Below are 17,195 nucleotides of genomic sequence, written 5' to 3'. Positions count from 1 at the left end.
CTTCTTGGGTGTGGATGGTCTTATATTTGGAGTACAGTCCTGAAGTTCTTCATTTTTCACTTTACTTCCCTAGGAAGTGTGTTCTTGCTAAGCAGAAAAGTCATCTGCAATTGCAGATGCTGGGATGTGGCTCTTCTTTCTGGTGAGAATGTCCTTAGTGATTTAGCTCCCAGCCTGTAACATGGAGGATAGAAACAAGACTCCTGTCCTTCCTCATGTACCTGTTTGAAGAAATTTTAAGATCTTAATGCATTAAGTGTCTTGTGTTGTAAAACTGTGTTGCCTAGTGTATTGGAACCTCAGTCTCTAAAGAATGACTGCGTTCTGCAGGAATGCAGATCATGGTAATTGTCTTCCATTGGTAGGTTCTGAAGGAACTGATATGCTGAAGTTATTGTCATAGGCTTGCCTCCCTCCTCAGAGCCATTGTGTTGTATACCACTTATATGGATGTCAGGATGAGAAGGAAAATGGTAGACTTAAAGATCACAGATTGAATGATGCAACTTAGGCAGATGCATAAGAAGATTGTTTTGAGTATCTGACAGCAGCTTTTATCTGTAATGGTGTCTGCCACATTTTAGGACTATGTGGGAATGAATCGGCAACCCAGCGGATGTCTGGCATTTGTTATGACTACACCTTTGAGCTTTTTCCCCCAGGGCTACGAGTCAATGTTGCCTTGGGTCTGAAAGGATCCTACTCTAAATAGGCAGTGCTTGGCAAGGAAAATACATAGTATGACAAAGAGGAAGAGCAGATAAGACAGATGAGACCACTAGAGCTGATGCTGGAGGCAACACAGCACAAGCCTCTAGAACTGAAGTAAGCCTTCTGCCCTGTGCGATCAGTTTCTGTTAGAGGGACTCTTTTTACTCCCGAACTTAAATCATTGCATGCTTTTGCTTTTGCAGAAGGTTAACCACTGTGTAGCCACTGTGTTGAGTTTCACTTTGCTGTAGCAATGTCCATCAGCATGGCTTTATGAAGGAGGAATCGTAACTTAACCAACATGATAGTCTTTTTTGATGTGATGTTTGGTGTGATGGACAAGGGGAGAGCAGTGGATATTGTTTGTTCTTCACTTTGACAAGAATTCTGACATTGTCACCTCTAACAACCTTGTAGTCAAGCTGATGAAGTGGATTACGAAGTTGACAGTGAACAATCGAGATCATAGAGTTGTAATCCATGGCACAGTGTCAGTTAGTTTTGAAGAGAGCACTCAGATGTACAGAGTAAGCCTCACACTTTCTCTCTGGAGGGCATCTTGTAAAACTTGGAAGATAAAGTATTTTCTTAGCTTTGCGTTCTTGACACAAAGTTTATTTTCTGTCACTTTTAGAAGCTTGGTGAGTTAGGATGAAATGTGGGCTGGAGTGTTAAACGTTTATGGAAAGATTGATGAGGGAGTAGATTATTGTGGGGTTTTTCTCTGTTTCCTGTGAATTTTATCAGGGATAAAATTTATATCCTTTATCTTTTGAGGATATTCCTCAGGTACCTCAATACAAATCAGAACCACTATAGCCCAGGAAACAAAAGGTGTCCTCTTCACTAGTGAGAGTCTCAAACAGCGTTTGAGCTGTGCAGTTCAGGTAAGTGATCAGCTCTGCACAAGTGCTCATCTAAGCAGGCAAGTTGTGGCAACAGCTTCAGTTGTGTGGGAGAAATGGTAATTCAAGGTGCTGATTTGCTGTGCTAAGTTACCTTCACACTAAGCACAGATTTCACTGGCCATGTTGAATTATCAAGACACCATTCCAAGGGTCATGAGAGCAGGCAATTCCAAAATGTTGGAAATCAAACAAATGAGGCAGAAGGCTAAATTGGGATCTTCTTCTGGAGCTCAGTCAAAAAAGTAAGGTTTATGCTGAGTGGAAGCAAGGTCATGTGGCATGGGAACAATTCAGTGAGAGATGCTGCTCACCATTGTAACAAGAAAATTCACGTGGCCAAATCTCAATTGGAGTTGCATCTGGCCAGAACTATGGGGAATAAAAAGAGTGTTTTAAAAAGAGTATCAATAAAAACAGTGTTTTAAAATATATTAATGGCAAAAGGCAGTGTAGAAATAACATCATTGTCTTACAGGATCAGGATGGTCATCTCACAAACAGGGACATGGACAAGGCAGAGTGTTTAATGCAATCTTTGCCTGTGTCTTCAATATGGATGGCAGACCACAGGGATCTCAGTGCCCTGAGATGGAGGACCATGACTTTGAGACTGCTCCCATTTAAACTTGAAGTTTTGTAAGATCAGCTTTTTAAGCTGGATCCCTGCAAATATATGGGGCCTAATGAAATTCATCCAGAATACCTCCAACAGTTTTCTGATGTCATCACAAAACTTGTCTCAATGATATTTGAACAGTGTGGAGAGATCCCAGTTGGCTGGAAACTGTCCCAGTTTTCAAGAAGGGCAAAAAGGATGACACTGGGAAACCAGAAACCACAGGTCTGTCAATCTCATTTCAGTGCCTGGTAAATTTACAGAGAAAATGGTTCTGGGAAGTATTGGAAAACATCTGGAGGACACTGGAACCATCATCACAGCCAGCACAGCTTTATGAGAGGAAAGTCAGGCTTGTCCAACCTGGTTTTCTTTTATGACAGGATAACCCACTTACTTGATCAACAGAAGCCAGTTAATGCAATATTTTTTTTTTTTATTTCATAAAGCTTTTGATACTGTCTCTCTCAGGACCCTTCTGGAGAAAATGTCCAGCCCACACCTGGATAAACACATTATGTGGTGGGTGAGCAGCTGGCTCAGGGGTCGGGCAAAAGGGGTGCAATGAATGGGGTGACATCAGACTGGTGTGACCTGTCACTGGTGGGGTTCCACAGGGCTTCATCCTTAGCCCTGTGCTCTTCAACATCTTCATAAATGACTTGGACACAGGACTGGAGGGGATACTAAGCAAGTTTGCAGATGATACAGAACTGGGAGAAGGTGCTGACTCCCTTGAAGGCTAGGAGGCCCTACAGAGAGACCTTGACCAATTATGGGGCTGGGCAATCACCGCCTGTATGAAGTTCAACAAGGGAAAGTGCTGGATTCTGCATCTCAGTTGGGACAACCCTGGGTGTATGGAGCACCTGGGAATGAGAAAATGGAGAGCAGTGCCATGGAAAGGGACCTGGGGTCCTGGTCAAGGGCAAGTTGAACATGAGTCAGCAGTGCTCTGGTGGCAGGAGGGCCAACTCTGTCCTGGGGTGTATCAGGCTCAGCATCAGCAGCCATGAGGCACTCTCCTCTGCACTGGAGCAGCCTCACCTTGAGTGCTGGGGCCAGTTTTGGGTCCTCAGTATAAGAAAGATATGAAGCCTCAAAGCTGCCAAAGGAGGGCAGTAAAGATTATGAAGGCCTTAAGGGGAAGTCATGATGAGTAGCTGAGGTCTCTCGGTTTGTTCAGCCTGGAGGAGAGGGAGGAGCTAAGGGGAGACTTCATTGCAGTCAACAACTTTCTTGTGAGGGGAAGACGAGGGACAGGCACTGATATGTCTGTGATGATGTGTGGGAATGGCCTGCAGCTATGTCAGGGAAGGTTTAGGCTAGACATTGGAGAGAAGTTCTTCTTCACCCAGAGGCTGGTTGGGCACTGGAACTGGCTCCCCAGGGCAATGATCACAGCACCAGCCTGACAGAGTTCAAGAATCGTTTGGACAATGCTCTCAGGTACATGGTGTGATTCTTGTGGATGGTCCTGAGCAGGGCTAGGAATTGGACTAGATTATCCCTGTGGACCCCTTCCAACTCAGTTAATTCTATTATTCTGTGAGGCAGTAAAAATCCCAAACCAAACCTAAATGTTGAGCTGTATGAAAATTGTGAATGGAAACTTTGTGAATGGAAAGCTTCCCTTTAGAACAATGTCCTGTCAGGGTTGGCAGGAGTGGTGAAAGAGCTGACTGTATGAGATTAAATGCAAGGGGCAGGAGAGGTAGGATTTTGTAACTGTCTCTTTCAGGCTGAGCCAGCAGGCTAAACCTAGTGTCTGTGTACAGGTGGCTATGCTGATACATCTTGGGAAACACACCAAAAGGTCCTGTGAGTCCCTAAGGTAGCAGCATAGTACCATTTGGAAGGAAGATGCCAATTTCCTTTTCTGTAGGTCCTTACAATTTCTTTTTGTTCACACACTGGTGATGCCTTCATTCTTGTTCCTAGCAAAAGACATGTGAGATGAAGGGGAGGTGAAGCATGAGGTAACTGGTCCTTGTTCAGGTATGCAGCCAGTAGCATTTGTTTTTGATGGTGTCTTTACTTACACCCAGCATGGAAGGAACAGCTTTCATTGCCTGTTCTCTGAGGAAGTACTGCATAAGATTGAAAAAAATTAGTTGCTTATTGCAGAAAATTTATAGTTAGAGAAGTACCTTTTGAGTGCTATCAGATGAGAGGTGAAGCCAGAATACCGATGTGCGGCTACTTCATACTTCATTATTATGTGCATTCATTCTTCAGAGATAATGTTGCAGAAGCTTTTGAATGGTTTCGACTTCTGTGGTTTTATTTCTTGACAGAAATTGCCAAATTGATTTCTTTCAAAGCAAAATTTCCAGTAACGTTTATCTAACTTCAAATGTCAGGTCGCTGAAAGACCAACTTTGTTGTGGTTGAAATCAAAGTAGAAGTGTGTTGATTAATTGTAATAGAAATCAAGGGCCCACAAAGTCCAGGGGAAAATGGCCTTTTGCACACATGCAGGTCCTGGATTTCCATTCTGATTGCCGAGTCTTGAGACTTTGGTGGTGTTTACTGGACCTGTAAAAGCATAAATCCATACAAGTAAAACCCCCCTCTCAATTTCATGATATTATGCTGTTCCCAAGCTAAGAGCACTGGCTGGCCTTTTGCAGAAGCGTCTGGTTCATTTTGTGGTGAATCATCCATCAGCTCAGTGCATCATCGTCGGAGTTCTTGCTGTTTCTCCATTTCCATTTTTATTAAATGACACATCTTACCTGCTTCATGTGTTTGTCTCTCACGTTGTGGAGCTCCATCTCCAGATATGGAAGTCATAGGAATGCTTATTTATTTAATTTGTAGGAGGATTCTGTTATGATTCTCCTCTGTGAGGATTTGTTTATTCAAAGGATTCTCAAAAGCCAGTCACATTCTCTTCTTTTTTCCCCCTTTATATTCCATACTTCAAAGCTTTTTGACTTCCTGCCCTTAAATAAATGTTTTTACCAGAACTTTATTATTTTGTTAGAAAATGTAAAATATTTTCTTAAATACTTTTCTTTCCTCTGTCAGGAACATAATAGCTTGGCTGCTGTTTGCCACTTTCAAATACAAGTTAACAATCAGTACAGATATTTACATCCACGTTCCCTGACTCTCAGCACACTGAGATCGCTGTAATTACAATGCCTGCACCATGTCTTTAAGTGGATATATCAGGGGCAAGTTACTAAATAAATCCTATGAATGTTCTCAGGACCTCCGTCTCAACATCTGTTTCTGAGAACTTTCAGGGGTCTTCTGTTACCATACCCTCATTTTCTTCCTTGCTAAATTGTTTTGTGGAAAATGATGCCATTGGAGCAAACAGAATGAAACCTTCCTGTTGGAGAGGGAAAACTCTGGTCCAGATGAGGGATAGAACAAATGGGCATGGGGCACAGTAAAGTGAACTTTTTCCAGTTGACAAATAGAAATGTCTGGACAGATAGCAACCTTCCTCATTCCCTGTGAGTGACATAGCAGGGAAACATGCCTTGCTGCTGTCATAGCCTTCTCATCTGCTCCTTTTTGTTAAGGTCTGGCCTTTTAGAAGATTTTCCCACATGCCTAGTGGTGGCCGTGATGGTACAGTCTGAACTTAGACCCTGCTTTGGTTTCTCCCCCGTGGATAAGAAAAGCAGGACCTGCTGGTGGGAGTGGAGGATTGCAGCAGAGCAGGATTTTTGTTGTCCTTAGTTTAGTGCACTTTATCTCCATGCATGCCTGAGCACATAGGATCTCAGAATGTGTGAGCACAGCTTTGGTCTCAGCATGACTAAAGTAGCAAGCTTTCATTTGATGGTGTTACTTGGAATGGGAGCCAACACTCATTGGAGCATCAGGATTTGTGTGTTGCAGAACTGAGTGCCTCTAATTACACAGGCCTCAGTCTGCCTGAAATCCTCTTTGTTTAATTTACATTAGCCACTGTTGTCCATATCCACAGTAGGCACCATTGTTTGCATACATGCTGAGCTCCTGGCTTTCAAGGCCAGCAGAAAGCATTAAGTTACTGAGGTGGTCTCTCATGTGCCCTTACAGAATTTCTTTGAGACTAATTTGGGTCTTTCTTTTCATTTCCCAGAAAAATCGCTATGAGATTTACGTTGGCCTACTGAAAGAAGGGGTGAAGGAGCTGCTGAGTGGAGGAGAGAACGATGCACCAGGACTGAAGAAATCCCACTCAAGTCCTTCTTTGAATCAGGAGTCTCCAGTTAGTGCCAAGGTGAAACGCAATGTCTCAGAGAGGAAGGACTACAGGCCAGAAACACCCAGCATTAAGCAGAAGGTCACTTAGGATGGAAATGACAACTAGGGGAACAGCCATGCAGCAAAGTATTGGTGGTCAAAATTTTTTCATTTAATAACCTGTCATTCACAAAAAATAAGTGCATCTGCCTGAATGGGGTGTTAGTGACATTTTCTATTGTATATTTTGCTGTTTCTGTGCAGATTGTGGGAGATGTCTTCGCTCCTGCTTTGCTTTGCTTTGTTAATTTATCATTTAGCAATTGAAGCATCGGGACTTTTTTGTGTTATTCTGTTTCTAAAGGAGCTGGGGAAGGGGTAGAGAGCTGTGACGTTTATTCTGTCTCCTCCCCATTTATCTCCTCCCATCGGCATGTGGCTTTCATCTCTCAAGTCACTTGTCACTTTATTTACGTGGTGGGTGGGAAAAATAACTGGACAAGTGCTGCAGTGCTGTGAATGTGAGCTGTAGCTGTGAGAAAAGCTGTGCAAACATGCAGCTGCAGAAGGCTGACTATAGGGTAGGGTGGTGGGAGCACTAGTTTCCTGACAATGTAAGGCATGTTGGTACTGGTACTGAGCAGCAGGTGGTACAGTAAATAGTCACTGTTGCTTATTGTTACTGCATTGACCCTGAACACTTTGCGTGTGTGAAGGAATGAACCTGGAAACCTCTGACAATGCTGAGATGATGGCATTGGAATAATTTGTTTGCTTCCTCCCAAGCAGGGAGCCTTCTCCTGAGTTTGCAGCCTGGAAGGCATCCAAACCCATGCTGTCTCTGCAGTCAGGAAGATTAGGGATTACCCAGTTGGAATGGCTATCTGGGCTTCACATTTATTTGCAGAAAAGGCTGCTGTAGATGTCAGCCATTAGCATTATATATTAATTATATATATTAAAGACAAAGGGCCTCTGTGTAGTTTTTAACTATACGCTCTCACTTAGCTGCTATATAGAGCCTTATGATATATTGTGTCCTGTCGCTTCCCCTTCCGGGGGTTTCCTTGTTGGTGTGCAAAGAGAGCTGCTTTCAATTCCTCTCATAGTGACAAAGCACTTTGCCTTTTTTCTTCAGAACGGGATTCTCCTCAGTTCTCCATTTTCCTTCTTTAGCTCACATATAGGTGGAAGAGGCTGGTGCCTCCTCACAGTTCCTGCATACCCTGTGCCAGACTTTTCAAGGGGAGCACAGATCTGGGAGAGACCACCATGGGTAGGTCTTTACATACCTGAAAGGTACACTCTATGCCCTGTTTGTGCCATAGACCCTTGGGGTGGCCAGCAGTTTTTCAGGCACAGAGAGCAGAAAGATGACATAGAAATAATTTTCCTACTTCCCAGCCCCTCTTGTCTGGGCAGTGTCATGGATCTGCAGAGAGTGCTGGCTTTCCTGTTACCCAACTTGTTACCTGAGTTTTAATCTCAGTTTTTATACTGGCCCACAGGGTGAGCTTGGACAGGTCTCTCCCATTTTGTGTCACCCTTTCCCTATATGAAGTAGTACTACCAAACTGGCCTTTCCCACAGAGCGCCTTGGGAGATAATGTTGAGGGCCAGTTGAAAACTGCTCCTTGCTGTTTGTTCTGTTGTGCCTGGCACAAGACAGCCTTCTTGTTGAATGCAATTCTTGATGCATATAGAAATGTCAAGATCAATGCAAGGACTGTTTAGAAATGCACTGGTATTTTCAGCCCAAGTAGTCAAAGGGCCGTACATCAAAAAAATTGCTATCTGAGTGGATGTGTGTTCTGCCTGGCTTCCCAAGGGTCCAAGTCAATTCATCTAGTTTTATTGAGCTGCCAGTCCAGTGGGCAGAAACTAAGAGTGATCAAAGAGAAAACGCCCTTAACAGCCACTGCATGACTTGCCTTCCCTACTGAGTACCACCATGCAACAGCTTTTGTGGTGTTGTGCTGTCTGTTGGCTGTAACAGTGATGTTGCATTCTCAGATGTGAGGTTTTGGGGCAAATTGATCCTTGCAGCTGCAGCCTGGTAGCCAAGCCAGATGAGACTGTTCTCATGAGTGATGTTGAGATGTGCATCCATCTGGCATCTGTCAGAGTTGAGAAATGTGGAATACTCCTCTGGGAAGAAAACTTGACCTCCCTTTTATGATTGAGGAGTGGTATTTAGTGTTCCCACTGAGACTCTCCAAACTACATGGTCCTTGCTCACTCCCTCCTTCTCCTCCCATCCTTGCTGTGGGCTGGAGAGGAGAATTGGAAGCATAAAGGGCAAAGACCACAGGCTGAGATAACAAAATTTACTGGAAGTGGGAATGAGATAAGAAAATGAATGGTAAACAGCAGCAGTATTAATAACACAGTGCTCAAGAATACTCACCAATACCCAACAATACCCAACCATTTGCTTCCCAATACTCCGACCCAGGAGGGACATCTTCTCCTGTTCCTGGAAAATGACATGAAGTGGTATAGAATAACCTTCAAGTCCAAGCCATGATCCTGCCGGGCTACTGCATAAATTAACCCTGTCCTGGCCAGAACCAGTACATCATTCTGTGAATTATTTTATATTACAGTAGGATACATGCAGCAGAAACAAAACCGAAAAAAGGTGCAGATCTATAAATGGCCCTGCTTGGCTGTCAGGGTTGGGTTGAGTAGATGGTCTTTTTGAAGGCAGGCTAGAAGATGCTTGGCAAACCTCTTGTATTTATGGAGTGCGGTGCTTCAAAAGGCAAAGAGGTGACATTTAACTTTCTTCTTCCCTGGCTTTAAACATATTTTGGTTGCTGAAAATTCCAGTTAAATTGCTGAACTCAAGAAGAAATTACTCCTGTTAAATGCATTTTCCAGCTTTGACACAGAAACTGGGTAATTCCTCTTCAAAGTCATTGCAGAAAAGATGATTTGAAGCAATAGGAAAAATCAAAAAGTGAACTGCAAAAAGGATGGTTTTTTCATTATTTATTATCTATTTCCGTGTATACTTGTAAACAGAGTATTTTTTTTAGGTCTCATCTGAATGTATCAAATGCAGATTTTAATTTTTGCATTTTTTAGTCATTAAACATTTGTTGAGCTTAGAGCAGTCTTGCTGAGACTGTTGAGGTGTGCAGATCAGTTTACCCAGAATTTATAGTTTCTGCTCCAGTTTTAATTAATGCCATTTTCCTTTGTTGCTTTACAATGTATAAGCATGCCAGGCACCTGTGTAGAAAAGCACACTTTGGAGAACAAGAAAAAAATCTGATCCTGTTGCAAAAGTCTAAGACTCCTGCCCTTCCTTGGGAATAGGTTCATCTACCAATCAGTATTGTAATTAGTTTTTTTCCCTCCTGATCGTACTATATAGGATAGGGCAGGTTCTCAGTGGTGGTCTAAGTGGTGCATCTCCTTCAGTAGCACCATTAAGAATCTGACCAGGGAGGTTTGCATGGTACCCTGCACCCTGCCTTTCTTTGCAGAAATGTTTCCCTCTAGGGAAGACCAGTGCTTGACTGCAGCGACTCAGGAGCTCTGGTTGCAGTATGTAAGAATATTCTGCTGGTTTCCAGCCTGCCTCTGGGACATGAGCTACAAATCACTGGAGCAGCCTGCAGTTTCCTGGGTGTACTCAGTGTAAGGAGCTACTGGCTGGCTGCCATGAGCATGTGTGCATGTGGGAGAGCCTTTGCATTGGTGACGCAGGGAGGTGCCATCCTTCCTTGTCACCCTTCCTGCTCCAGTGTGCTATCATTGCTCAGACGAGGCCTCTGCCTGCATGTAGAGAGTGGGGATGCAAAGAGAGGGAGCAGGCTAAAGCTAACACCTCCTTACTTCCCCTTAAGGTGCAGATACTGGTTCTGGGGGGACTCACCTGGCTCTGAAGTGTTGCTGGCTCCAGGGGCTGAACTGTCTGCTATCCCCAACTAAGGGAGGAGAGACAGGAAAGGACCCCACTAGTCTGCACCTGACAGCAGAGGGCTGATGGAGAAAGGGAAAACTGCCTTCCCGTCTCCCCACCCAGCAACCAATGTGGGTGAAATACTCTCCTGAAGCCAAAGCCATAGTCTCCTCTATGATTCAGCAGGATGCAGGGGACTGTTTGAGATGGATTTTTTTTCATCAGCGGCTGCAAAAGGGACTCCCCGGACTAGTTGTGTGTTTGTCTGCATCTTGCAGATAAATTACGCATGAACCAGTGAACATGACTACAGCTTCTAAATCCAGTATTTATGTTGTGTCTTCAGTTGATGTAGAGAGGTAAGTCAGCCAGCAGAGTGATTAATGCAGCAGAGTTGTGCGGGAATGCTGTTCAGCTGTGTTGCCAGCTCAGTTTTTCATCTGTAGCCGGTCACTTGTAAATGGTTACCAGAAACTTTCTAATGATTAGTAACAGCTCCTCACTAAAATACTTCCCCTCTGATCCTGCCTGCTCCCAGGTTGCAGTCTGTCTGTGTTAAGGGGCTCTCATGGACAGCTGTGCCCCGCACAACCCTGCTTTGTGGAGGAGTTTGGCCCAACAGACCTCCAGGGACTGTTCAGTGACTTTTCACAGCTCCAGTGCCTTCAGATAACAAGGCTGGTTGCTTTTCTGGCTTGAAAAAGCCAAAACTTTTGCCTTTCTCCAGTGGGTAAATGAGGTTTTTGCTTGACTGGAGTAGGCCATTCAGTGAAGATGTGGCTATGGCAGTGGAAGAAGTCAGAGATGACAGGGTTATCATCAGGCTTCTTGGAGGCATTGTATGGCATTGTTCTCCTTGAAAGTGGGAAAGGCTTTTCTCTGCAGATGGCTTACTGCTTACTGTGTCTGCATTCTCCATTTTTAAATTAATTTTGGTCTTATTACAGTTAGTCTGACAGCTCCTCCTCCTTTTCTGACAAGCTGCTCTTGTCTGTCATCTTAGCACCTCAGCTGCTTCTGTATAACAGATCTGTTTCCTTCCATGCTTGCAGAAATCCAGAAAATTTGACTCTCCCATCTTGCATTGAGAAAACCTGCTCTGAAGCAGTGCTGCATTGAGTGGATAACCCTGTGAACAGCTTTTTCACTCTGCTTGTTGGTAGCCTGTGTTTCCAGCCACAGTTATAGCTGGGAGGTGCGAGACCGAGTTTTAGACTGCTGTGATCCTCTAGTTCTATGCTGCAGGGATGCAAAGTCGCCCTTCCCACACTTAGACCAGACACTTGCAACATTCTTACTCTTCTAGTATCCAGGTTGTTGGAAACACTGGCTGCTTCTTCAGGGTCAAAGACAGTATGCTCATATTATGCCGAGAAATCTTAAGAAGTCCACATTTCTTGTCATAGCACAATCATTGCTCCCCAGCATGTGTTCTCAGCATCTGGTATCTAGGCTTCCTAGAGGGATGAACCATAGAAGCTGTCTCAGAAAAAGCTAGTCTGCAGCTTGTGCTTTTTAAAGGATATTTTTAGTGCATATAGAAGCAGTACATCTGGCCTCTCCTGTCCTGTCTCCCAGAGCTCTCCCAGCAGCATAGGTATAATGGGTTGCTTCACTTGGAGCTTCACTGTGGAGACCTGAGCTCCAGGAAGAAGAGGCTTTGTCAGCCTTCAGAGAAATGCTACCACCTGAGCTGAGCATCAGTGCACAGCACAGTGATGCTGTGTGAAGAAGCCAGTGCCACCCTCCATGGCTGGTTACCTGCTGGAGACTGTGAGCTCTAACATTGCCCTCAGTGTTGGAGGTAATGAGAAATTCTGGCTTCCTTTTTCTTCTAGTCTGTGCTGCTTGAGGAACTGTCTTTACCACCTGCTGCTTTTCTCCCTTGTGAGAGCGGCACCCCTATCCAGGGATACCATAGGTCCTTTGTGAGAAGACTGGTTAACATGAGAGCAAGGAGGAGAGGTCTTTGGAAAAAGTCTGAATGCCATCTAGGAGTATCTGCTCTGCTGATGGCAGCATAGAGTTGAACATTGAAAGGCCTTGCCTTGCCTGAGAGAATGTCCCTTGATCAAATATTTTGTTAGCTGAATTAAGGTTGTGTTTTAGTTATTTATTAGAGCCCATCCCTTACCAAATGCAAGCAAGAACTTTCACAAAGGTTAGACCATTGACCTGACTTTGCCCTTGTGGTCTGAAGGAGCAAATTTAGACTAGTCCAATGTGTTCTTTCTTGCCTGCCTTTGAGTGCTTAATTATTCTATAAAAATTATAGATGTTTAATCAATGAGGGACCTCCCATGGCATATGCTGTTAAAGTGAGCCAGAAACCAGCTGGAGTGCAGGCCAGAGGTTTATTTGGACCAACAAAGGTACATCACTTAGCAATGCAAGCATTGAAAGTGCAACAAGCCACAAGGGCAGGATTTTTCTCTGACAGAAACCACTGTAATTCGTAGCCACTCTGGCAGTCATCCTGTCTGTAACTCACAGATGAGACTAACACAAGAAGACAATTTTTGTTTACACAGGCAAAGTTTCAGCTTGGGCCAATTGATATCATGGTGTAGTGACAGAGCAGCTAGCTAAGCTGCCATGAAGACCTGTGTAACACAAAATCCTCCAACTCCCCTTAGCCTCTTGGTGGAAGAGGGAGATAAATGCTATCAAGTCTGTGTCACCACGCAGCCCAAACTCTACTGGTAATATAAGTCTTAACTCACACACTTACGAAATTCTCATACTCAGAGCTGTCAGATTCTGAAAGACTGTAGGATGAGAACAGGGGTGGGTTGTGGTTGGGGTTTTTTTTTAAATTTGTACATATTCATGACAACTGTGTCCTCTTACTTGAGTCTAGAATTATAGTTTGGCTAAAAGGACAGAGTTTTTTTGGCTGTTGAAAAACTTTTAAATCACTCCTCTGTGTGAGGTACACTCTGAGACTTACATTACTTGGTGAACATGTTTAATTGATGCCTATAAATGTGTGTATTTCCTAAGTATAGTATGGCTTCTATGGCTCAGCACTGCAGAACCTGCTGTTCTTTTCTGGGGCTTGTTTGGTCAAAGCATTCAGCAGCTGCAAACATTGTTAGGATGCTTGTTGTTCTAATTGTTCTCAAGTGAGGTTAAACAGCTATCAGAGTTTTTGCAGATTTAAGGTATACTTTGAGCTGCTTTGATCTTCATGCGTTGTCCACCAGGGGCTGCCTGTTGTTTTGCATGTTGAAAGCAAGGCATATATTTGAGAGTCTAAGCAAGAGCTAGTGGGTGGAATTTTCTGCTAGCTTAACACTGGGCTGACTTTCTCCCAGTTTATATCAACCGATGCCTGTACAAGGAGCATCCATGCTGACTTCTTCTGAAAATCATGCTCTGGGGATCTAATACACAGCTTTACTTCTGAAAATGTTGACCTTGTTCTGTGAAAATTTAGCAAAGGGACATCATGTCCAAAGTGTCCAAGAAGGACAGGTGCCTGTGATGTCTCCTGCAGACACAACAGTACAGCAGTAGTGAGGGGTTTATTCTTCTACAACTGTTCAAATTTCCCGAAGAGTGGCTCGTCAGTAGGGAAGAGAAGAGCAACAGGGCTGAAATACCTATCTTGGGCATCTCTTATGCCTCCCAGAGGTTTCTTTTGAGAGCATTGAACAACCTTTTAACAAGTTGCTGGTCTGAGGCAAAAGACATAGGGAAATCCAGTGAGTTTTCCTATTGCATTCTAATAAGGGAAACAGTAGCACGATCTGCATTATTCTTGCAAAGAGAGAGCAAAAGCTGAGGGTGTGATTCTTACATGGAGTCATAAAACTCTTTAGCATGCAGTTAGGTTGAAGCACTTAAGCAACTTCAATAGTGAAACTATACCTTTGCACTTCACTGGACCACAGCCAGAGTGATTGCGCCTTGCAGAACTGAGACGTGAGTGAACTGCAGCTCAGAATGAAATTAAGAAGACCACCGTGTCACCTTGCTTTGGGCAAGCTGCAGTCCTAATCGTTTTTCAGGTACTGGGCTTCTCCCTTGGGTTTCCTGCCCTCCATGGTGGTGGGAAGATGTGGGTGAGCACTGTCAGTTTCAGAGTCACAGTTAAGAAGTGTCATTTACCCTCCACCTGAGCTGTTGCTATGTTGTTTTCCCTTAGGCTGAGAAAGAGGACTGAATTTTCAGTCAATGTTGCTTGGTAGCCAATGGGAAGCACAACTCTCAGCAGTGGTGATGCAGAAAAACATTTTGCACATGCACGTACATACACCTTATACATCTCTTGTGTGCAGAACTAACCTTACAGGACTTGACAACAGTCCTTGCAAGACCTTTCCTCTGGGTGGTCTCCAGTCGCTTCTGTGATGTGTAGGAACCTTCTTTCTGGTAACCTTGAATTCAGTTTACTCTCATCACTGAATTGCTGGAGTGTTTTCCATGTAATACACTAGAGACAGTCCCAGTCTCACTGCTTTGTGGTAACTTCTTGGTCTGCTGTGAAGCAACAATATTGAGGTAGCCATTAAATCTTTTCCAGCAGCATGGAACTTGCTGTTCTGACTCTGGGGGAGGTCATCATCTCAGGTTTGACACTATCCTACCACCAGGATACCCTGTTTTGTCCCTGGGAATAGGCATGGCCAAAAAGGCGTACTTGGTGGTTAGAGTCAGAGCTGTGCAGACTTAAATCAAGCCCTGGTTCAGGGAAGATTTTTCCATGTGCTGCTGATGTCCATAAGGACTCAAACATATACTTGCTTACACAGAGATGCTTTCCTGAAGCAGAGTTGTCACTCTTTTCTACAGGTATCACAGGATGCCCTCCCTTATTCTGCTTCATGTATCTGGTACTAGAATGATCATTTCCTGATAAATGAAGGCACTTAATCAGTCCTCTTCCCCTTGGAAGAAGGACTTTTGGGGATATTGTTATATCATTTAAAATAATATTTTGGAATTTAAGTTTACATTGCTTTATTTTTCACTTGAGGTGACTGTATATAAATATTTTCCTCTATTTTATCATTGCTGATAAAGTAAGCCTACAGTATACAGACAAATAATTTGCCTTTGATGTATTGAAACTGTGAGATAAAAAGTAGACTTCTCTCTTGTGTCCATGTTCCTGACTATAACTCTGTTCCTCTGTGTTTTTATAAGTTGGAATAAATGTTGCTTACGGGCAACAAACAGCCTGCAAGCTTCCCAATAATTTTTGTCATTGAACTCAAGCAACCCTATTGAAGGATCTCACGTATGTATAATGATATATGTATATGTACAAACTTCAGAAAGAAATAAACCAAATGTATTTCGCGTTCTGCAGCTGGATGTTTTTTATTGGAACCCTAACAGTTGCTCCTACAACTAAGACCATGAAAGTGGCTTTACAGTGAATGACTGTCCCGCTTCTGACTCTTGGCAGTCAGTAGTTTCAAGGTTTCCTGAGCTGAAGCATATGTGTACTGTCTGCCTTACAGTCTGGATCTGACCTGCAGTTGGCGTAACCAATGGAGCCAGTGGCAATTTGTGCACACTAGTCCTATGTGAGGGCAGCTGGAGCACATCTCTCTTCCTGCTGCACCTGTGCAAGAGGTGGCACCCATTCCAGTTTCGTCAGAGTGTATAGCCTGCAGAGCTACCACTGCTTGCTGTGAAGAGACAGCAAAAAGAGAATTAACTGATTTAAAATGGGTTTACCAGCATGTGGATTAAAGGAGCAAAGCTGCAGCAAACAGCTGCTCAGAAATGACTGGGAGTTGATCTCAACATTTATATGAGGGGGTCACTCTTGAGGTTGGAAATTGCTGTTGACGTGGTGTATGGGAAGAAAGGACCCATGACAGGCAGAAGAGTCAGACGCTAAAGAAAAAGATGGAGTATAAAAAGGCAGAGGTGGGTGTGGTTAAGAAACTGTGCCTATCCAAAGTAAGGAGAAACACTCTGTACAACACACAGCAAACAGCGTTGTGCTTGCAGTTCTTGGGTTGGACATAGCTCAACATGGGAAGTTAGTATGCTTTGTGGAGGGTGGGTCACAGGGCAGATGGAGAGGATGTGTCCAACACAGATGGGGCATGCCCAAGATTTACAACAGGGCTAGCAGTTTGTACTTGGAACAATAGTAAGGAAGATATGTTGTTTCTTACCAAGATCTCTGTGACTGTTTGACTATATTGAGGTGACTGTTTCTTTATATTTTTCCTCATCATGTTGCCTTTAGATGAATGGTAAGACTTTCACACTTGAGATAACTCTGTGTGTGTGTGTGTGTGTGTGTTTGTTTGTTTGTTTGTTTGTTTTTTCACAGTATGCCTTGGGGTATCAGATTTTTTCGCTGTTACACCATCCTGCATTATTGCTTCAAAGGACTTGGGGATTTTTTATTCCAATGCAGAGTTCTGGATTAATATGTTTTTAATGAGAAGACTAAACAAAGTGGTGGTAAGGATGGGTGGGAGTATTTTACAAAGATGTATTAAAAGCCTCCTCTAAGCCCAAATGAATGTTTGAACTGTGTATGAATGTTAATGTCAGTACTGCTCACCACATCTTTTCTTACTGTTTCTTCCTAGCTGACAGAGTCAACGCTGAGCATTTTCTGATGGTTTTTCTACCTGGAATCATTAGTCACGTCACGTTGCTCACAATGCAGTGAGCTAGAACAAAATGACAGAACAAGTGCAAACTGAAAGACAAATGTATTTATATTCTCTTCATTGTCCATTTTCAGTTCAAATTTCCAAGTACAGAATATAATTATCAAGGAAGACTAAAAAGGCTAGTTTGTGTATGCAGGAGAAACCTCCACAGTCTACAGCAGCTACACATTTCTTTGGGTATTCATAAATAATGTAGCATGAGA

The 17,195-nt window shown here is 43.5% G+C and overlaps 1 protein-coding gene across 1 annotated transcript in view; it reads left to right on the top strand.

Annotated features, from left to right (window-relative positions):
• PSD3 (pleckstrin and Sec7 domain containing 3) overlaps positions 1-15,655 on the top strand; it is a 46,944-nt gene extending 31,289 nt beyond the window's left edge. Inside the window, exon 8 of the mRNA XM_059492850.1 lies at positions 6,323-15,655. Coding sequence (XP_059348833.1) covers positions 6,323-6,535 — 213 coding nt within the window. The 3' untranslated portion in view covers positions 6,536-15,655. The remainder of the gene's footprint in view (positions 1-6,322) is intronic.
• Positions 15,656-17,195: the final 1,540 nt, after the last annotated feature.

This window comes from Ammospiza nelsoni, chromosome Z, assembly GCF_027579445.1.
Source record: "Ammospiza nelsoni isolate bAmmNel1 chromosome Z, bAmmNel1.pri, whole genome shotgun sequence".
In the NCBI taxonomy this organism is placed as follows: Eukaryota; Metazoa; Chordata; class Aves; order Passeriformes; family Passerellidae; genus Ammospiza; species Ammospiza nelsoni.
The sequence above is the reverse complement of the archived record's forward strand: the minus strand, read 5'-3'. Positions and strand labels throughout refer to the sequence as shown.